At 42.2% G+C, this 23263-nt stretch overlaps 1 protein-coding gene across 5 annotated transcripts; it reads right to left on the minus strand.

Annotated features, from left to right (window-relative positions):
* Nucleotides 1–1732: 1732 nt before the first annotated feature.
* LOC139391796 (transcriptional repressor p66-beta-like) lies at nucleotides 1733–22631 on the minus strand. 5 transcript variants are annotated; one of them, XM_071139384.1, is made up of 11 exons: nucleotides 22494–22631; nucleotides 12015–12418; nucleotides 11772–11901; nucleotides 11272–11403; nucleotides 9912–10061; nucleotides 9352–9528; nucleotides 8544–8919; nucleotides 8198–8397; nucleotides 7971–8081; nucleotides 6873–7122; nucleotides 1733–6384 (listed from the first exon to the last, which is right to left on the minus strand). In XM_071139384.1, exons 2-11 carry the CDS (start codon nucleotides 12410–12412, stop codon nucleotides 6248–6250), a joined length of 2061 nt encoding a protein of 686 aa, XP_070995485.1. In that variant the 5' UTR covers nucleotides 12413–12418; nucleotides 22494–22631; the 3' UTR covers nucleotides 1733–6247. The 5 variants fall into 5 exon arrangements, with proteins under 5 accessions (XP_070995485.1, XP_070995478.1, XP_070995470.1 ...); XM_071139377.1 differs by having other exon boundaries at nucleotides 8544–8907; nucleotides 9933–10061; nucleotides 22375–22582; XM_071139369.1 differs by having other exon boundaries at nucleotides 9933–10061; nucleotides 22375–22582.
* Between the last annotated feature and the right edge of the window lie 632 nt (nucleotides 22632–23263).

Raw genomic sequence — 23263 nt, forward strand, 5'->3', positions numbered from 1 at the left:
CTGATGCTCCAGATACTCAACTAGTCTGAAAAAAAGCCAGTTTTTATTGCTTCTTTAATCAGTACAGCAGTTTTCAGCTGTGCTAACATAATTGCAAAAGAGTTTTCTAATGATCAATTAGCCTTTTAAAATTATAAACTTGGATTAGCTAACACAACGTGCCATTGGAACACAGGAGTGATGTATGGGCCTCTGTACGCTTATGTAGATTTTCCATAAATAATCTGCTGTTTCCAGCTACAATACATTCACAACATCTACACTGTATTTCTGATCAATTTTATGTTATTTTAATGGACACATTTTTTTGCTTTTCTTTCATTAACAAGGACATTTCTAAGTGACACCAAACTTTTGAACGATGGTGTACGTAATATTTCAATTTATAATTTTTTATTTATTTGCAAAAATGTCTAAAAACCTATTTTTGCTTTATTAGGTATTGTGATAGATTGATGAGGGGGGAAAAAAACAATTTAATACATTGTAGAATAAGTCTGTAATGTAACAAAATGTGGAAAAAGTCAAGGGGTCTGAATACTTTCCAAAAGCACTGTATGTCCTAGTCAAAGTAATACATCTCCTATGATGTCCTGTGTTGTTTCTGCAGACGGAACTACCCAAAGGGTCCAGAGGGAGCAGGTATGGGTACTGGGGTTCAACAGAAACACCTGCCCCTGCAATACACTGCAGTCATCCCCTGAAAAATGGACCTCCGTAACTTATTTTTCTTGTTGAAATGATTTTATCTATGTTTCCGTTGAAAGCCGGGGCAATTGGCTAGCACATCACTCTGACCACACAATTATATTGATAGTGTCTAGTATCGTCCACAGCTTCTCTAATTATGTTAACTAGAAATATGGTTAATAATATCATAGCATTATTTTTAAATGTATTTGTAATTTATTTATATTTGTTCTATAACTGTCAGAATTGTGTGAAAATATTACATTTATAAAAGAAAATAACCAGTTTAGTCATGTTAGTTTTGTCAATGATTGTTATAAGACTAAATACTTTGTTGAAAGTTGATTTGGCATCACTTTTTAGAATTGAATATTAAAACACAACCCAAATGAATGTGGTTGAATGTCCTGAAAAGGAGCCTTACTTCAATGTCCACACAATAACATTTCCAAAGGAAATACTCAGGAGTTCTGGAGTCACTGAAGGGGCTGAAAACATTGTTATAAGGAGAGGTCTTTGATGCAATTTCTCTTTAGGTTGAGAGGTGGATGGAATATATAGCAGCCTGTCCTGGAGAGTTTTATGGTATCATTTGGGTTTTCTTTTACATTTCTTTTTAAGGTTTGTATAATTCTTGTTTACAGACAAGTGATGTAGATCATGTCGACCATAATGACGGGATGTGACTAGAAGGAGTACAGCTATGACCCGTAGTGACATTTTAATAGCAGGTTAGGAGAGCAAAAAACCTAACCCTTTTCCTAACCTTAACTTAAGTCTCCTAACCTGCCACAATCATTTTCCTAACCTGCTATGAAAGTCTCTTCTGGTCGTAGATGTACTCCTTTTAGTCAGAACCATAATGACCCTGACACACAGGCAAGGGGAGGTGTGTCTGTGTCACACACGACCACAGCACAAAAAAACACTTTATTCCACTTATTTATTGAAATATCTATGAGTGTATTCTTTCAGATGTTTTATGTTTCCATTACATAAAAGGTCCACATAGACCATATCATCCTTTGACCACATCAAATACTTGAAAACATCGCTTAAACTTTATTGACAGAATATGATGCAAGCCATTGGAGTCATATTGTGACAGTATTGCGTTGTGTTGTTGAGAGTATTCCAAGTTCTGTTTGACACAACATCTAGTACTCCTTCATCTTTTAAAACGTGTATTTGAAGACTCACTTCATGACCATGGCTAGGTTAGCACATAGCTTATCCATTAGGACTGTATTTTAAACACACAGCGGGTAGTTCATCTCATGAGTCTCTTTCTTACTTATATGTGGACCATGCACTGCCTTTCCCTGGAAAATATATACTAGGAGAAAAAAAAAGATAATGAAATGTCCCATTCCAGTTGTCTGATCTACGCCAAGCCTTACAATAATTTTTACGAGGAGAAATTTTTAAAAGTGTACGATAATGATAATAATATTAACTAATCGCTAACTGAACATCAATGCTGCTGAAAGTAAAGCATGTAATAACAGCGGAGCACTTCATACAATGTATAGACAAAGTGGTCCTGGGATAGATCAAACAACTCTCCGTAAAAGATGATCCTACTGCCTCTAAGTACTAGAAAACAAGATATAGAAAGTTGAGAATGCTTTTGATAGTAAATAGAAAAACCCCACACATTTTTGCACATTTGTGGCACAGGAATGATCAATAAACAAAATGACAAGCTTCACAATATCCATGGCTTTTTGTTAGTTTTTCTATACAATGTATACCCAACTTGAATTCAATGTGTCTTATTCCACAAAGGAGGAACGCTTATGTACAATAAATAGATCATTATTATAACTACAGCCGTTCGAGATAATATTACCTGACAATTTCAATTTCTTTAGTTAATTATATTTCTTGATTTTTCCTTTTCCCCATTTTTTTGTAAAAAATTGACAGAAATGAAATTGAAAGACAGATCAGCAAAGTGTAGTTTTTTTAAATGTTTGAAACCTTACAAAAATTACATTTGAAAATGATATTTTTCCTGTTTTTCTTTAGTTTCTTTAAAACAAACATTTTGAAATGGTGCATCTGGCATAGTTTGAGAAAGCGAGAAAGATTGATGATGAAGTCTATAACGCATACATACAACAAAAGAGGACAAAGAAAACTATCAAAAACAGTGAGTGTCACTATTGACACTATTGTTCATCCCAAACAGTGATCTAGCTGTGGAGTGTTCTGTGTTATTGGACTACGGCAAACCCTGGGTCGTGTTCATTAGGCACAAACAGTAGGAAAGGTTTTCAAACAAACGGACAACAGAAATGAAATCCCCTATAGGACAAGTGCAGGTAGTACTACCTCTGTTTAAAATATTTGCTTCAGTTTGGTGCTTACTGAACACGGCCAATACAACATCTGTTCCATCTGGGTGCAACAGAAATAGTGCTTATACTACTGTATATGGGAGTAAGGCTACCTAACTATAGTTGGGATACTAAATGGATAAAATAGTAACATTCAGCACAAATACTCAAATTAACTTTATCTTCCCTGTGTCTCAAAATATTGCACCTGCTTTTGAAGTTTATCAAAAAGGGCAAGGAGTGAGCCACTGCTCTCTGGCAATATGTTTATTTTACATTTTAAACTGCAGGGTATAAGAGGCAACTCCTGCTTGCAAGAAAAACATTAAATTAGAATTAATATTTCCTGCTGCTTTAAAATGGATGCACCAGTATTAGTTACTTCCAAATTTGATCCTGAAATACTTAAACATCATGCACTGCTGAAATAGAGCCACAATTATCATGAGATGGAACAATAATCAATTCAATAATAATCTATCAATTCATCCTGGATTCCTGGTGGACAGAAACAATATCCTTACTCTCTGTACCTAAGTGCTTATGTACAGTACCAGTCAAACGTTTGGACACACCTACTCATTCAAGGGATTTTCTTTATTTTTACTATTTTCTACATTATAGAATAATAGTGAAGACATAAAAACTATGAAATCATGTAGTAACCAGTGTTAAACAAATCAAAATATATTTTATATTTGAGATTCTTCAAAGTAGCCACCCTTTGCCTTAATGATAGCTTTGCACACTCTTGGCATTCTCTCAAACAGCTTCATGAGGTAGTCACCTGGAATGCATTTCAATTAACAGGTGTGCCTTGTTAAGTTAATTTGTGGAATTTCTTTCCTTCTTAATGCGTTTGAGCTAATCAGTTGTGTTGTGACAAGGTAGGGGTGGTATACAGAAGATGGTCTTTTACCAAATAGGGCTAAGTCCATATTATGGCAAGAACAGCTCAAATAAGCAAAGAGACACAACAGTCTCTTACTTTAAGACGTGAAGGTCAGTCAATCCAGAACATTTCAAGAACTTTAAAGTTTCTTCAAGTGCAGTCGCAAAAACCATCTAGCGCTATGATGAAACTGGCTCTCATGAGGACCACCACAGGAAAAGAAACCCCAGTGTTACCTCTGCTGCAGAGGATAAGTACATTAGTTACCAGCCTCAGAAATTGCAACCCAAATAAATGCTTCACAGAGTTCAAGTAAACAGACACATCTCAACATCAACTGTTCAGAGGAGACTGGTCTGATGAGTCCAAATTTGCGATTTTTGTTTCCAACCGCCATGTCTTTGTGAGACACAGAGTATGTGAACGGATGATCTCTGCATGTGTGGTTCCCACCATGAAGCATGGAAGAGGAGGTGTGATGGTGCTTTGCTGGTGACACTGTCAGTGATTTATTTAGAATTCAAGGCACACTTAACCAGCATGGCTACAGCATTCTGCAGCGATACGCCATCCCATCTGGTTTGCGCTTAGTGGGACTATCATTTGTTTTTCAACAGACAATGACCCAAAACACACCTCCAGGCTGTGTAAGGGCTATTTGACCAAGAAAGAGAGTGATGGAGTGCTGCATCAGATGACCTGGTCTCCAAAATCACCCGACCTCAACCCAATTGAGATGGTTTGGGATGAGTTGGACTGCAGATTGAAGGAAAAGCAGCCAACAAGTGCTCAGCATATGTGGGGACTCCTTCGAGACTGTTGGAAAATAATTTCAGGTGAAGCTGGTTGAGAGAATGCCAAGATTGTGCAAAGCTGTTATCAAGACAAATGGTGGCTACTTTGAAGAATCTCAAATATAATTTGATTTCTTTAACACTTTTTTGGTTACTACATGGTTCCATATGTGTTATTTTATAGTATTGATGTCTTAACTATTTTCTGCAATGTAGAAAATAGTAAAACAATGAAAAACCCTTGAATGAGTAGCTGTGCTCAAACTTTTGACTGTTACTGTATATCCTGTATATGTCTCCTATATAACTGTTTGATTTATGTAAATATTCAAGTTGCATTTGTCATTCTGTATTTATTTATTGTCTCCTGTGCAAAGTACCTTTCAGATACACTAACACTTCAGAAGACACCAAACATCTAAATAGCTTAGAGCAGGCTTAAAGCTAATAGCTAGCCACTCTCCCTGACCGTTTTCAAATGCCTCCCAGACACCATGGGGATAATGTTGACATAAGAAAGTTCAAATAGTATCTCAACGGAATCCAGAACTTTGAATGACAGGGTAGAGTGAACAATAGCAAATCCTATTAGCTAGGAGATGAAAACAGGGGAGAGAGGGATCATCCCCTAACTTCTGAACTACAGCCCCCCCCCCCCCCCCCTCAAATGAAAAGGTGAAAGGATACAGGGCAACTCTGCTATAGGTTCAGTTTCTATGCCTTCATGTACAATGGGAGTAGTATTTTTTCAGCAGTGCAACCAATCCAAGTCCAGATGTTGCATTGGGCTCTCTCTCTTTGTGGGATATGTATCCATCCTTGTTTCAACAATCAGTTAGAGGAGCATTGCTTCAGACAACTCCAGGGTCTCAAACATCCTCTTTTCTCCCCACAAATCTTTGAAGAAAGCTCAAGCTCAAAGGCTTGACAGATTGAGGTCAAAGTTAAACCATCACAATCACCTTTTTAAAACAAAGGTTTGGCCGGGCTGGTAGAATTCCTCCTCCAACAATTCACAACCAAATGTGGAAAAACAGAGTGATGGTTGAAATCAGAAATCAGACTAAGAGCAGGGATTGGAGAGTGGTGCAGTTCTCAAAAAGATAGCTTGGTAATTCCCGACATAACAAAGACTTGAGTCCGGTAAGGAAAGCTCAAGCGAGACAAAATATTGCTTCAAAAACAAGCGCATAAATTGAAAACAAAAGACACCCCACACTCGGGACACTGCCACAAGCATATAAAGACAGGGGTTCTCCACAAAGATGGGCACGCTCATAACTGGTAGCGGCAATGTAGTAACAACATCCATAGCACTAATGACGATATTAATAACAAGAGGAATTAAAAGGGGTTTGCATCACGTTCAAATGAAAAGTCATTTCAGAGTTTGGTGGCCTCTTTTGACTCGTTGATTGTGTTCTTCATACAGGTTAGTTTGGTAGGCACACTAACAGGCACTGCATGCGATGGGGGTTGGGGTGTGGTGTGGGGAAGGGCTGTGGTATTGCGTCGGGGCGGGGTGAGGTTCATTTCTGTCCGCTGATGGACTGGGATATGGAGCGAGGCGGGATCATGTCCAGCAGGTATTCCCTCTGGCGGTCAGCCAGGCTCGACCCCTTGTGGCCGACCACGTTGCCTGGGTTCAGGTAGGCAATGTTCACCCCTGGAGAGGGAGGAAGAGGGAGGGAGGCAGTGAGAGACTGTCAGAAAGGCCTGCCTCTCAGCCCCAGCCCAACCCCTGGTCTATACAGTCGTATGGCTTATTTCTGTCCCAACCCCAGCCCAACACAGTTGTTTGGCTGATCTCAGTCCCATCCCCAGCCCAACTCCTTGTCTATACAGTTGTTTGTCTGATCTCAGTCCCACCCCCAGACCAACTCCTGGTCTATACAGTTGTTTGTCTGATCTCAGTCCCACCCCCAGACCAACTCCTGGTCTATACAGTTGTTTGGCTGATCTCAGTCCCACCCCCAGACCAACTCCTGGTCTATACAGTTGTTTGGCTGATCTCAGTCCCACCCCCAGACCAACTCCTGGTCTATACAGTTGTTTGGCTGATCTCAGTCCCACCCCCAGACCAACTCCTGGTCTATACAGTTGTTTGGCTGATCTCAGTCCCATCCCCAGCCCGCCCCTGGTCTGTTTACTCACCAGGGATGCTGTAGAGCTGGCGGCGGTTGTCGTGATGCTGCTGCTGCTGCTGTTGCTGCTGCTGTTGCTGCTGTGCCCGGCTGTGCCCACTAGTGCTCAGCTGTCCACTGCGCTTTCCAGTCATGCCCAGCAGGCTGCTGGCCACTGAGAGCTGGGAAGCCTGGGCGAAGTTGGACAGAACACCCCGGGCCGAGCCAGACAGACCCCGTTGGAGGGAGGCCTGTGACTGGGTCACCTGGGGCTGAGGCGCCTGGAGGACACACACATATCAGATAGAGAGTCCATCCGTCAGCACGGGACATCCTCAACAACTAAAGGGGGTGTGATGACAGTTGTGGAAATGTGAAAGTAGCAAAGCACATTCCCCGCCCACCTCAGGATTCCCCTTTTTGCAGCCATTTTACCCCTGTTTTTGTGGGGTGTAAATTCACGTGTCACATAATCGTCGCTGGATGAATTTATTTCAAAATAATATATGCCAATTAGGAGACACTTTTAACCAAAGCGACTTACAATCATGCATGCACATTTTAAGTATGGGTGGTCCCAGGAATCAAACCCATTATCCTGGCAAGCGCCGTGCTCTACCAACTGAGCTACAGAGGACCACATAAAAGAAACGCACATTCCAACCCTTCCTTGTAAATACACTTTCCAATCGCTTTTTAACTACCGCTCAAACACATGCCAGTCCAGTTCAAAATGTCAACAATGGCACATGTGGTTTTTGATAGGCATCTACTTCAATGACAGAAGAGTAAGTGATCATTGCACAAGAGGGTGGTACATTTTTGTAAAGTTTTAAAAAGTACAGATTTATTTCATTTGAAGTGTTTACACAGAAACTCAGCAAGTCGCTCCCGAAAATGTACAACCAAATCTCATAAATAGGGGGTTTAATATTGCACAAGACAGAGGTTTATGTAGTTTATGAGCTATAATTCAGTCAATATTTGATCAATTAAAAAAAAGATGTATCAAGTATCCTTTATGCAGCTGTTACAATTGGACCTTTCATCAACTTTGCTGAACAATGCTAGATGACAGGGTGTCTGTTGCAGCAGGTAGCACTTACTAACAGCGGTGACAGTGACATACCTGTCTGTGTGTGTGATGTCTGCTCATGGACTCAGCCTTACTGACGCTTGGAACAGTTTGAGCTGAACTGGTGGCAAGAGCGGCTTGCAACTGGATTCTCTGCTCAATCTCCTGTGACACATTTAGTAAAATATGGTTATTCACACACACGCACACATACACACACACACTTTCCCTGTAAACAATGGTTGCCTGAACAGAGAACAAGGAGCCAATGGAATGCTGACCTGCTCCTGCTGTAGAGCCTTAACGAAGGCGTTCTTCAGCCTATTGGTGTGCTCGGCCTTCAGTGCCTTCTTCTGATTGGATGACATACAGGTCTCGCAGAGTATGCGCCCACCCTTCTCCTGCTTCCAGTGAGGGGTGAAGTCCGTCTTGCACTGGGCACAAGAAAAGGGTTCCATGGAGGAGGGCAAACGCAGTTTACCTAAAAGAGAGAGCCACAAGAGTTCAGTGAGGGGAGAGGGGCCCAATTCCAAACGGACTCATCTGATAACATTGTTGGTTTGATGGTTGTGTGCAGGACAAATGGCTGCTAGGCATCAGCAAAAGGGTTCCAGTTCCTTCCCTCACCCTGACTGTCAATGACACTCTGCACAACCTCCTCCAGGCCCACCATATAGATAAACTCGCTGTTGGCCGCTGACGGCAGGAAGTGGAGGAGCGGTGCCGGTGGCTTTGGAGGCGGGATCTCCAGCAAGGTTTTCTCCAACTGCTTCCTCAGGGCCAGCTTGGCGGCCGCCTGGCTACTGGCTGTGTCTGCCATGGAGGAGCCCACCGATGTCCCCCCTGGGCTGTGTGTGGCTGAGGGGCTGACCGCCCCCACCCCCGACACCCCGCTGACCCCTCCCGCGGCTCCGGCCGCCTGCATGTGGGTCAAGCTCATGTAGATGGCAGAGGAGGAGGAGGAGCCAGAGCGCTGAGAAGCTGCCACCTGCTGGGTGGAAGACTGCAAGTAAACACAGAGAACCATACACGTCATTCAGAACAGTGGTTTTAAGTTTAAGTCTGATGGCATGACAGCTATATTTATCTGCTAAAAATGATATAACAACCCCCAAAACCTGGCATCTGAGTGGAAGCAACTGATTTTGAACCTCTGACAGTGGTATTCAAACTTTTCCAGCAATTTTTCTATGGACGTCCCCTGTCCATCGACTGCTTACAGATGAAGGAAACCAATATGTGATTTTGTAATTTGGGTAAACTCTCTTTAGTTTAAGAGAACCAATAAATACAATTTCATCAATACAATTGTATTTTCTAATTATCTCTCAAAAAAGTGTGCATTTATCCCCTACAATAATCTATAGTCTTATTTAATTTTTTCCACTGCTCTATGATGATTTTGATCAATAACAGGGATGACATTGGGGTTTACCTGCTGGTAGCTAACGGCGTTGTTAGAGCTGCCAGTCGAGGAGCGCATGCCACCCTGCTTCTGCTGTGCCAGCCTCTGGCCCTGCAGCTGGGCAGGATTGGGCGCTATCACCCTGCTCTGTGACATCATCATCTGAGACATGGAGCTGTTGGTGGCTGACCTGATCACTGAGTGACCCTGGGGGAGGAAAGAGGAGGAAGAGAAGGAGGAAGAGAAGGAGAAAAAGATCATAAGTAAGACATGGGTGGTGTTTGTCAGTTTTTTTCCAGTCTTTTTCCTGCTCATATTCACCATAGTTTATTTAAGAGGGTAATGCCTCTTCATACCACGAGATGGTGTCACTGTGCTATTAAAGAAACAGGAGACCTCTGCTTTATTGTGAGATGGTTCTCATGCAAAATGTAAAAATAATTGTTCAATCCCATCCCCCTCTATGTTTTCCTTGTGCCTGCCCAACTTGCATTGTGACCGACCCAAGGCACAAAGGGAACCCTAAGAGAACCAGTACTGTAGCCCACCTGTGCAGTGCTGTAGCCCACCTGTGCAATGCTGTAGCCCACCTGTGCAATGCTGTAGCCCACCTGTGCAGTGCGATGGTTCTGGGGCTCTGGGGTGTGGTGGCCAGGGCGGCCAGACATCTTGCTCATGCTCTGAGCCCCGTGGACGGCACCGCTCTGGAGGGCAGACGCTGTGTTCTGGACCACAGGGACCTGATGGGGGCGGAGGGTAGAGGTGATACATAGAATAATACTAACATAATAAGGTTATTTACCTGACACTTTTATCCAAAGCAACTTATAGGTAAGCCCTTTACACTCCATACTGTATATTGGGTGAAAATAGCAGATTTGGTCACTGATATGCCCATAAATTGGATAGTGGTATAGTAACATACTATACATTACATCAGAGCTCTGGGTATCTGTTTTAAAGCGGTATATTTTATTTTTTATTTAATTTTATTTAACCTTTATTTAACTAGGCAAGTCAGTTAAGAACAAATTCTTATTTACAATGACGGCCTACCAAAATATTTAAAATAAAATTAAAATATAGGACAAAACACACATCACGACAAGAGACACCACAACACTACAAAAAGAGAGACCTAAGACGACAACATAGCATGGCAGCAACACATGACATGGGAATCAACTGACAGACATTCTAAGCGGGCAACAAGAAGATGCCCCCATCCTTCACGCCAATTGGGTTACTTTGGCATTAATGATCACTATGTTTGATGTACAGTTACGAGGATGACATGGCGTCATACCCTGGGTTGTTATTCTGAACAGAAGGAGCCTATATTCGGGGTCTCTAAAGTGTTCCCTTTCAATTAAAATGGTTATGCATATGCTTCTCATTTTAAAAAAATGTTTAGGCCCTATAGGCCAATTCCCCCAAGTGTAAAGTGTTAATGCATAAGCAGTAAGTGAGTGAGAAAAGGATGAGTGCAGTGGATGAGTGAGTGAGAGAGTGATTAGTGGAATGGCTGAGAGAATGAGAGAGGGATGAGTGCGGTGGCTGAGAGAGTGAGAGAGGGATGAGTGCGGTGGCTGAGAGAGTGAGAGGGATGAGTGAGGTGGCTGAGAGAATGAGAGAGGGATGAGTGCGGTGGCTGAGAGAGTGAGAGAGGGATGAGTGAGGTGGCTGAGAGAATGAGAGAGGGATGAGTGCGGTGGCTGAGAGAGTGAGAGAGGGACGAGTGATGTGGCTGAGAGAGTGAGAGAGGGATGAGTGGTGGCAGAGAGAGAGAGAGGGATGAGTGCGGTGGCTGAGAGAGTGTAGTGTGACAGAGTGAGCAGTGGATGACAGAGGGATGAGCAAGTGGATGACTGAATAAATGTATAAATGACTGACTGAAGCAGATGAGTATAGAGGATGGATGGGACAGCGTTGGGTGGGTGACTGACTGACCTTCTGCACCAGGTTCTCCTTCTGCATCTGGCTCTGCCTCAGCTTCTTCAGCAGCACCAGCCGGGCCTCCTCCAGCCTCAGCTCCTCTCTCAGAGCCCTGATCATCTTCTGCCTCTCCTCCCCTGTCTTACCCTGAAGCACACACATAGAAACAAATGAGCACACATACTGCACCCACTTCTGCCATTCCTCTCCATACACACATATACAACTATAAAACTTGTCATTTTATCTATTGTACTTGGTTTTTGTGTATAGATGATGTGTTACAGCTGATGCCAATGATGTATAGAGGATATAATGTATTATAGCTAATACCAAATGAATATCTGTACTGTTTTCCTAGAGTGTCTCAAAACAATCTATTAATTAATGTATTAACTCTATACAACTATAAACTATTCTAACACTCATACACACAAAAAGACAATATATGCACATACTTCTAAATGTTTCAAGACTGCAATAATATGTGCTGAAACACACACAAACACACACACCTTAAACATCTCCAGGTTCGCTACCCTCAGGCGTTCTTCCCCTTGGCTGGGCCCTCTTGGACTGGACGCCTCATTGTCTGACAGGACGATCACATCAGGGGAGGGTGTGTGTCGCTCCCGGTCAACGTCACTGTGGAGGAACACACACACTTTCAACTCTGACTGATTTTTAATTGTAAAAAAGATTTATATTTTCCCTCCTATCCTCTTGTACTCCCCCTCTCTTCTCTCTCCTCCACTCACCCTCTCCGGGCGCTGAAATCCACCGGCTCCTCGCCCATGTTCTCCTTCCCGCTCTTTCCCACCATGCCATGGGCTCCCACAACCTGACCACGGAGGCTCCCATTGGTCTTCTCCTCATAAGCCCCTCCCCCTGAAGACCCATGACCCTTGACCTCACCCCCTAGGGCCCCGCCTCCTGAGACCCCTCCCAACACTCCCCCCTCCAGGCTGGCCAGGTCCTTGCGTTTCAGATAGGCCAGCATCTTGAGGCGCTCCATGGCTTGGTGGCCCTCCATCTTGATGCGTTTGGAGAGCAGCTCGTCTCGCTCACTGCTTGTGGCGCCGCCTGCAGGCGAGGAGGAGTCCAGGCCTCGCTTCAGCAGGCTCAGCCGCACCGCCTCCTCATTCAGTCGCTCCATAATGGACTGGATGGATGAGAAAGAAAGAGAGAGACAGGGATGAAGGGATGGAGAGGAGTATGTAGGAACATCTCTAACTTAGCCGTGATTATTTGTCCTAAGGTAAAATAAAGAATTTCTGAGATCAAAAGAGCAACATGATTATGACATATCTTGAAATGTGCAACTCAAACACAAACAATGAAAATCTCTACTCAAGCAAAGAAAGAAAATATCTTCACTTGTACGTACAGTGGGCATACTTGAGCTGATGATACACTAGCAAATTTTGGAAACAATATTGCTGGCAATGGAGTGGGGTATGAGACACTGGAGCAATTATAAGCAATATGGCCATGAATAGCATATGAACATAAAATCTAAAATTCCCCATTTATTTACACATCTCCTATAGCTTTTTGTTGCCTGTTGACAGACACATTGGTACTGGAATTTGTCAGCTAACAAACAAGCAACAAAGAACTCAACCTACTGTCAGTCAAGTCAACAATTCTAAGCTAGTAAGTGTAAATGGTTTTCAAGCTATCCAGCTAGTTTAACATACAAAAAAACTTATCCAAACAAAAAACTAAATGTAAAATCTACATGGCTAGCTAGCGAATTAGCCTGTTAGTCCGATTAACATAGCATGGGTTTAAATTAGCATGCTAATGACGATTAGCATGCACCCCCGCGTGGATATCTGTCAGTTAACATGACAAACTCAATACAGTATGTACACTGAATGTACAAAACACTAGGATCACCTGCTCTTTCAATGACAGACTGACCAGGTGAATCAAGGTGAAAGCTAGGATCCCTTACTGATGTCACCTGTTAAATCCACTTCAATCCGTGTGGATGAAGGGGAAGAAACAGGTTAAAGAAGGATTTTTGAGACATGGATTGTGTATGTGTGCGCCATTCAGAGGGTGAATGGGCAATGCAACATTTTTAAGTACCTTTGAATGGGGTATGGTAGTAGGTGCCAGTCACCCTGGTTCGAGTGTGTCAAGAACTGCAACGCAACTGGGTTTAGAATGGTCCACCACCCAAAGGACATCCAGCCAACTTGACGCAACTGTGTGAAGCATTGGAGTCAACCTGGGCCAACATCCCTGTGGGACCCTTTCGACTGATCAAAATTACCCAGCTTATAAAAAGTTGCTCATTTTCAATGGAAAAATGTTGCAGCAGCCACAGTGAAGCATAGCTGACAGGTCTGCTGCTCTCCCACCATATTGTTTGTTTTGCCACCTCAGACAACGCTAACAGTTAGCTGTCATTACCCCTGTCCCATAACCATAGACTAGCAGCAGGCTAACACAGTGCAGCACACACAGCTATCCTATTGAATTAAGAGTCAAATAAGCATGTGTAACAACTGTGTTACAACTCCAATAATCATTATTCATACCTCCATCCTAAAAGTTAATATTTCCATCAAAGCCAACAGAAAACAATGGGAGAAATGCTTGCTGCCCTTTAACATGGCTGCAGATACAGAAAAAGGCACACACCCACACTTTTTCCTTCCTGACCTCCTTCTCCAGTCTGAGTTAAAGGGGTATGTAATATGATATGTACCCAAGACAGAACATGCTTGAGGGCTTTATGTATCTATACTGTATACTGTATCCTGTGTGTGTTTGTGTGTGTACTATTACATGCATGGGCACATATGATGCCTTAAACATGCACTCACATGCGCATAAAGACGGTCATTTAATTAATATGTCGTGTCCTCTATCAGGCCCTGAAATGGTTAACCGTGTGTGTGTGTGTGCGCAAATCCGATTGTATTTGACACACTTGAGTCATAGGAAGGTTGGTTGAGGATGCACAGGCAGGCAAAGTAGGTTGTGCACAGGGAGTTAGTTTGCCCTGCAACTTAGACCAATAATACGCTTAAAGAAATCAGAGAGTGATGAGGATTGGCCCGGAAGAGTGGGGGGAGGGGTTGTCAAGGGACTAGATGGTGGACTGGTTATAATTAGAGCATAATGCCTTGCTATGTAGAAATGGTAGCACTCTTGTGTACACACACACACACACATTTATAAGGACACACATGGTTTTTCAATGTAGCAATCTTTTTTTAAATGTATTGTATGTTTACTACTCTCACTCTCCAGGTCCAGAGAGTCATCATGAGACATGGAAGTTACCAAAAAAAAAAGGAAGTGGTAACCCACGTAGAAAACTGTGGAGAGAGAGCAGAGCAAGAGAGATGAGGAGCAGGTAGAAAAGTGAGAAAGTGCGAGTAAAACCAAACGTGGCTAACAAGCCAATCAGAATTGCATTGTGGTGTGTGTTTTTGTGTCTAGTGTGTACATGTGATCATCTTTACCCAGCACCTCTTGCCCCCCCCCCTTCTCTGTCCCTATTGCTCCTTATATAATGTGATGACTGTTTCCTTCAGCTGCAACAAACCACCATTTCTCTTTCCCTCTCTCACCAGTCTCCTCCTACAGCGCCCAACCCCAACACGCATCGACACACATGCGCACACACATGCACACATACACCACACTCTGGGCCCGCTGCCAAACAACACAAGTCAGACGCCTCCATACCGCGAGAGGAAGAGAGGAGGAAGAAAAAGGGGGTGCTATAAGATGGAAGGATGGTAAACGAGAGGGGGTGATCAGCATAAGCACAGACACACACACATACTTAAACAGCACACAGACAGACAGTCAGACATACACACTAACATTCCCCAAAGCTACATAATCATTATCTTGCAAAGTGAATCTACTGTTGAAGTGATGTAGAGGTTGGACAAAAATACATTCTACTGGGACCAGCACCCTCGATTAAAAAAAAATACAGGGATATACACAAAGCTGTCTTTACTGTCCTTTCTCTTTTTTACAATGATCATATTGGCATTAAAATAAGACAATCCTACAGGGATTATGGACAAAGACAGCTATAATACAGTATATTATAATCACTGTAGCCTATATGCTGTAAAAAGAGAGCTATACAATAGAAGACTGACACAGTAACAGATGTATGTACAGTATTCTTCATCCATACCCAGCCCTGCGAGAAGACACGGGCGCACCCACACACACACACACAGGGATTTCAGAGACCATGCCAACATAAGGCTCCTTTGTTCCCGTTCCTCAACCCCCACCCCTCCTCCATTTTCCTACAGTTGTGCGATGCCAACAAAGCACCCGTATAAACACTCCCCTCCCTCCCCTCTCCCCGTCCTGACTCCACTTCCCTCCATCCATCCCTCAAAAAACACTGGGGAGAAAATACAACTTTTTTTATTGTAAACATATGCTGCATAGTTGTGTTTGCAAGACCCCGAGGGGGGAAGGGAAGTGACAAATAAGGGCTTCTGTCGTACTGTTAGGAATATAGTCCCAAGGGCTTTGATTTATGTAGGGACCAAGTATGTGCATGTACGTGGTGAAGGAGGAGTTGATTACAAACAGAGATGTGATTTACTTCTTTAACCTTATTGTTGCTTGGTACTAGCAGAAGTCAGCGCAGAAGCAGCGTTAGAAACCTACCAACCCACCGGCCTAACCTGTCAATGAGAGAGCACAGGTTGTATGCAAATAATGAAGTACTGATGATCACCCCACATTTGACAACACATTGGTAGCAAGGTGCAACCGAATGGAAGAAAGGAATCAGCCATGAACCCACCCATTGAGTCCTGACTTAATGTGGGAAAACCCTGAGCTAAGTTCTGAAAAAACACCAACACCAAAAAAATCTGGTTTTAACATTTGTTCCAACATAATACCCTACAGCAGTGGTTCCCAAACTGTGGGTCTGGCAGGGGTCCAGGTGGGTTGCGTGATAAGAAAAATGTGTGTATTGCACATATTTAGAAATACATTTTCGGGATGGAAAAACACTTTCAGTGTCAACTTAAATGACTAAAATCAAATAGAAAGTATGTAGAAAAAATAATGGACCTATAGAATAGCCTATAATCTTTGAGAACATACAACAAAATAATGCTAGACTATCAGGCCCTCATTCATTTTGCTATAATATTTGAGCATAAGAACACAGCATTAGCCATTAAAAAATTATTGAATTGAATTGCAGGAGATTAGCCATTAACTGCAAAAAAAGGATCTCAGCTCTACGGCAAAATTTGTAGAATAGCTGGAAATTAGCTTTAAAAATATACATTTTTCTGTCCTCTGCTAAGGTGATATTGTTTCCTTATTCTTTGGTTTGTGTAATAGTAAAACGAGCAACTTTTATATGTGTTGTGTTGTGATACTTGTAACTGATTTGCCTTTCATAATTGCCCCCGAGGGGATAAATAAAGTTGTATTTAATTTAAATGAATATGTATTGTCAGACTGAATCGCTAGAAATGATTATCAGGCTAATCTAAAAATCCTATCATCATTATAAATCACCAGTATTACTATAATAACATGTAATGGTCCATTCATAAAGAACACGGGTGGTTCATGCTGGGTCACTGTGGTCATTAGGAGGGAATCAAACACAATCATATCTAATTCCATTCAAGATCAGTGTTTATGGGGGGGGGAGGAGAGAAATTAGGACAGGACACAAATAATTAACAGGGCCTTAAATTTATCTCATAACTGTAACCTGATGAAAACTGTATTGACTGAAAAGAAAGGGAAAAATATATGAGGACATGGCGGTGATGGCATCAAGGGTTGTTGTCTACAACCAATAGGGTTTCATCACACGATCAACCCCAGGGTACAGAGGGTTCCTGACATGAGACTGATTAGGAAACAGTGTCCATGGAAACCAAGGGGTAGCTGGTCACCTTGACAAAAAAGTCAGAAAAATTTAATAAAAAAAATCAGAATCTATTCAATTGGATGAATCTATTTACTCACACAATGAATCTGGCACAATTCAAATGCAAAACACACACAGTTCAACATTACACTGTAATATCATATCATACACACACCTGTAGTGTCAGATCATGTAATCCAGACAAACGAACCTACACACCGACACCCACACCCATCATCCTGCTCCCACTACACTACAACAACACTTAGGAGGCCCAGCTCTTCATCACACAACACTTATCACATGGTTGCCATGGCAACTATGGCCTGTCTATTTATAGACCGCACCACTAATCAATTTAATTTCTGCGGTTGCCTAAGCAAAGGAGGGAGCAAGGGACAAAGGGAGCAAGAAGAAGAGGAGGAGAGAGCAGAGATGTCAGAGTTCTGTGTTCTGTGTACAGCGGAGATGCTGAATTTCCCCAGAAAGACATCCATACCTTTGTCCTAATGATACATGAACCATGATTGATCTAGACAGAAGCTTTGTTAAGAGGATTGTGAAATGGACCAAGATGGACAGACATGTACATGCATATTATGAATACGGGAAATTCCACGGGTAACAGAATGATGCTGAGACTCAGATTTTTCACTTTAACCCTATCAGTCCCAAGACCCCAGCAAAGATCTGCTTTTCATTTATCTTACTTTCAATTATCTGCATATTCAGCCCTTGTTTTAGACCTACCATTTCATTTTCAGGACAACCATGGCTACAAGTAAAACACAAAACAATTTGACAAACAGTTGCATTCATGAGTTTTATTGACAAATGTCAACAACAACAAAAAATGGTCAGCCAAAGCAAAAACCTGGTAAAAATAAATGTATATGAATTCTGTAAGTACAGAAATTGTTTGCTCACTGCGAAATGAATATTCAGTAGTCAGTGACAACTGTGTGGAGTTTGTGACCACAACTTTGTGAGCTTATTAAAGCATAACAGATACTATGTCCTGGGATTTCCTATGATGTTATAAATGGAATAAGAACCCCTTATCTTTTAACGACTTGTGTGTAGCTTGTGAGCGTCATAGAGCAAAACGTATTACATGTAAGTGTCCGTGAGGGTCTCAGCTTTCCATAGATTGCTTATAGTAGTTTGTAGCACAAACCATTCGGATGTTTTTGGTAAAAGATCTAAAGACGTTTTTATAAAAAGACCCGGCCCCCTTCGGGATCCGTCTCACAAACACCACTCTAGCTCAGCCCCTGTTAATCACACACTCATTTTTGATTTATTTAACTAGGCAAGTCAGTTGAGAACAAATTCTTATTTACAATGACGGCTTACCCCGGCCAAATCTGGACAAAGCTGGGCCAATTGTGCGCCGCCCTATAGGACTCCCAATCACGGCCGGATGTGATACAGCCTGGATTCGACATCGATAAAAGACAGCACTGTGCAACCGTCTTCATTGATCTGGCCAAGGCTTTCGACTCTGTCAATCACCGCATTCTTATCGGCAGACTCAATAGCCTTGGTTCACCAACTACTTCTCAGATAGAGTTCAATGTGTCAAATCAGAGGACCTCTGGCAGTCTCTATGGGGGTGCAACAGGACTCAATTCTCGGGCCGACTCTTTTCGCTGTATAATATCAATGATGTCACTCTTGCTGCTGGTGATTCTCTGATCCACCTCTACGCAGACGACACCATTCTGTATACATCTGGCTCTTCTTTGGACACTGTGTTAACAAACCTCCAAATGAGATTAAACGCCATACAACACTCCAACTGCTTTTAAATGCTAGTAAAACTAAGTGCATGCTCTTCAACCCGCACCCTCCCGCCCGACTAACATCACTACTCTGGACGGTTCGGACTTAGAATATGTGGACAACTACAAATACCTAGGTGTCTGATTAGACTGTAAACTCTCCTTCCAGACTCACATTATGAAGCTCCAATCCAAAATTAAATCTAGAATTGTCTTCCTACTTTACAACAAAACCTCCTTCACTCATTCTGCCAAACATACCCTCGTAAAACTGACTATCCTACAGATCCTTGACTTCGGCGATGTCATTTACAAAATATCCTCCAACACTCTACTCAGCAAGCTGGATGTAGTCTATCACAGTGCCATCCGTTTTATCACCAAAGCCCCATATACTGCCCACCACTGCGACCTTTATGCTCTTGTAGGCTGGCCCTCACTACATATTCGTCGCCAAACTCACTGGCTCCAGGTCATCTATAAGACTTTGCTAGGTAAAGTCCCGCCTTATCTCAGCTCATTGGTCACCATAGCAACACCCACCCGTAGCGTAAGCTCCAGCAGGTATATTTCACTGGACATCCCCAAAGCCAACACTTACTTTGGCTGCCTTTCCTTCCAGTTCTCTGCTGCCAATGACTGGAACGAATTGCAAAAATCACTGAAGCTGGAGTCTTATATCTCCCTCTCTAACTTTAAGCTGTCAGAGCACCTTACCGATCACTGTCCCTGTACACAGCCAACCTGTAAACAGCACACCCAACTACCTCATCCCCATATTATTACTTACCCTCTTGCTCTTTTGCACCCCAGTATCTCTACTTGCACATCATCATCTGCACATATATCACTCCAGTGTTAATGCTAAATTGTAATTATTTTGCCTCTATGGCCTATTTATTGCTTTACCTCCCTACTCTTCTACATTTGCACAAACTGAACATAGATTTTTCTATTATGTTATTGACTGTACATTTGTTTATGTATAGCTCTGTGTTGTTGTTTTTGTCGCACTGCTTTGCTTTATCTTGGCCAGGTCGCAGTTGTAAATCAGAACTTGCCTCTTGCACTGAGATGCAGTGTCTTAGACTGCTGCGCCACTCGGGAGCCTGATGGTCTTTAGGTCAAACACATGATGTTTAAAGGGGGTTAGAACTCCAAAACGCGATGATGGGACTCATTGGGTTAAAATGTATGCCAAACAAAAACCAACGATTGTTAAACAAACCAAAAAATTCTATACACAAGGAAGAGTTTTAACAATTTTCACAGAAAATTTTACAAAAACACATTTAGTTGAAGAACAGTGCAGATGCAAAGTTTGGTAACAGAATGATGGCACAAAGAGCACAAACCATCATTCTGTTACCAAACTTTGCATCTGCACTGTTAGTACATGTGTTTTTGTAACATTTTCAGTGGAAATTGTTTAAGTAGTATTTCTGCATTGTTGTATCATTTGTTAAGCTTTGCAATCATTGGTTTATGTTTGAAATACATTTTAAAGTGAAACATGTGAGTCTCAGCATCTTTCTGTTGCCATGGAATTGCACATACACAAATGCATTGCATCTGCCATAAGGCCTATCCCATCTAGGTCAATAAGGCCTAGCCTATAACATGGGTCACAGAGTTGGGCCCCCTGTCCCTTTAAGAACAGGACAGTCACCCATTATCTCTCCTTTCTGTTCCCCTGTGGTGCCAAGCACTGTCCTAACACGCAGTCTGAGCCGGTATATAACCTCAGGATATGAAATGATCTCTTAATGTGAAGCCTTTAGTGACATCACACGGGAGAGAGAGAGAGACAGGTGGTAATATGTGTGCGTGTGTGTGGGTGGGAGTACAAACGCGTGATGTGTGCGAAATTCAGATTAGTTCTATTGGAGTTTGTATTGTAGAAGCCTTTCAAACCCTCCACACGGCTTCTAACCTACATTAACCAACACATCGTCTGCCAACCACTCGTGTCAGGGTTTGTGTTGTGATGATGATGTGAGGTATATGAACCCTAAAGAGTTGCCAGTTCGGGTCCCACTTCAGTTCAACCCTGGCTGTGCTCCTTTAATTGCACACTTCAGTCCAATTTGCTTCTGGAGATGAACAGCCCAAGAGATGTATAATTTGCAGCCAGGAGATATACAAATTGAGACTAGAATGACAGAAGAGCACGGAAGGGTTGACAACCACCTGTCCATCCCCTTACTGCATTTCTATTCCAAAAATAAAATGTATGGCAGAGGAATCTCCAAACGTTCATCTCACCTGCAAAAGTCAACTAGACAAGTTCTTACAGGAAAAAATCATCAGGAAAATGACAGTCAAAATTCGGCATAAATCAAAGATTTTGGCTTTTTATCTGTTTGTTACGGTTCGTTCTATCTTTGTATAAATCAGTGCAACTGATTAAGGTCTCTGTTTGACCTCCATGAGTAAATGCCATGATAGGTTGAACAAGTGGTTCTCAAGGATGGAAAAGATTTACTATTGGATTCCTGGAAAAAGTGGCAATGACTAGTGAAACATTGTCCCTCTGTGTTGGTCACAAAAACCAAAGAGGTGAAGTCAAAGTCTAACCCTAGTGGGAATGAATACAGAAGTTACAAAATGTTAATAAATAAACACTTACATAAACCAAATAGATTATCTGCTTATCTACTGGTTTTCACAAGTGACATTTCTGATGCAAAAATACATCAATTGACCTGTCACTGAAACATACCTGCCACTGAAATGTTCATAAAACTCAGAGAAAAAAAATGAGGTTGACATCAACCACACAAAATTTGATTAAAGTCAACTGATAAGAACTCTGATCGTCTGGTTGCCCCACGTATCACTACAGGCATTCACTGATTCCTTCAACAGCACTTGTCATCGCCAACCATGGTGGCCATTTGCATAGGGCTAGGAAACAAGTTGAGAGGGTGAACACGTCTTCACTTACGTAAATGGCTGATGCATTTTGAATTCATTTTATTGTATGACATATGCACAACACTTCATGCCATTTGTCTCCAGTTCGCTCAACAAATATCCATGTTCAGAAACTCGATCGTAGCAACGTTGATAAATATATTTAAACAATCAAATTACAACCATCGGTTTCAGATTAACATTTTGTTCATAACGACACCACGAAGACGCATTTTTCCCCCAACCAATCTAGGTTAACCTCAAGGGACTCGAGATTAAACAATAAACGTATTCTGCTCTATATGTATCAATATGATCCGCGCTCACTGTATCATTTATTGCTACAATGTAAACAAATTTGGAACGTTAAAACATTATCAACGTTTGTGTCAGCTGTTTTAGACAGACCTCTTTCATTACCTACATGTTGGAGCTAAAAATAACGGCAAAGCACATAACTATTAACCTAATAGAACTACTATGTAACCGTTATTTCGCTACTCATCTCACATTGTCCCAGTACTTCAGTTGGACTGAAGTCTGGAGCCTTATCACATCTAGAACCATGATCCGGGGATTTTTAGTTAAACTTCACTTCAGATAGGCCGCGGAAAAATCCTCGGTCTCACCTGACTCGCCTTCACCCCGCAGGTTCCACTGGCTTCGGGTTTGGCTTTGGGATCCTGGGGCGCTGCAGTAAATCCTCACAACCAGTCAGTCCCCGGCACTGGCAGGCAATACAAAAGCGCTGATTGGGCCCCGACAAGCTCTCACGCTCTCTGTCCGTAACCAGACAGACAAATTATTGGACCGCGCTTGTGTCACTGACGCGCCTCTACTCAAAAGGTGTATGTTGTTGTCTGGAGGGGAGAAAATAGGAGAAATTGACCGAGATGCCCATCCTGTGAACAATACAATATTTAGGCTATATGCCATCGAAAACATGACATTTGCTCATGTTGTCAGTTATTCGACTGTAGACATCGCGTCGAATTCATTGATTGTATCCTACTGGGCCTACTTTGATGCATTTATACTATTTTTAGTCAAGGGGCAGTTTTGTCAAGTTCTAGTAGACTGTTTCTTATGCAATCACTTGGACCTTATGTATTTGAAACATATTTCACGGCTGAGGTAGGCTACCAGTATGGGACCAGCATTCAGCATGCATTATACCGGGTTTAACAATAAGCAAAGGCCATTTAATTGGCATGAGTAATCAACACTTAATTGCCTACATGCAAATCTACATGCATTTTAATTGGCATTCCAACTTTTGTAAGCTACCATTGAACATTAAGATTATCAGCCATATGCTTATACAATTTAGTTGAACAAATACTGTTAAACCATTGTTTATTTATTCTGCAAAGGATGCTGCATGAAAGCTTTTGACCGC

Source organism: Oncorhynchus clarkii, chromosome 3 (genome assembly GCF_045791955.1).
Source record: "Oncorhynchus clarkii lewisi isolate Uvic-CL-2024 chromosome 3, UVic_Ocla_1.0, whole genome shotgun sequence".
In the NCBI taxonomy this organism is placed as follows: domain Eukaryota; kingdom Metazoa; phylum Chordata; class Actinopteri; order Salmoniformes; family Salmonidae; genus Oncorhynchus; species Oncorhynchus clarkii.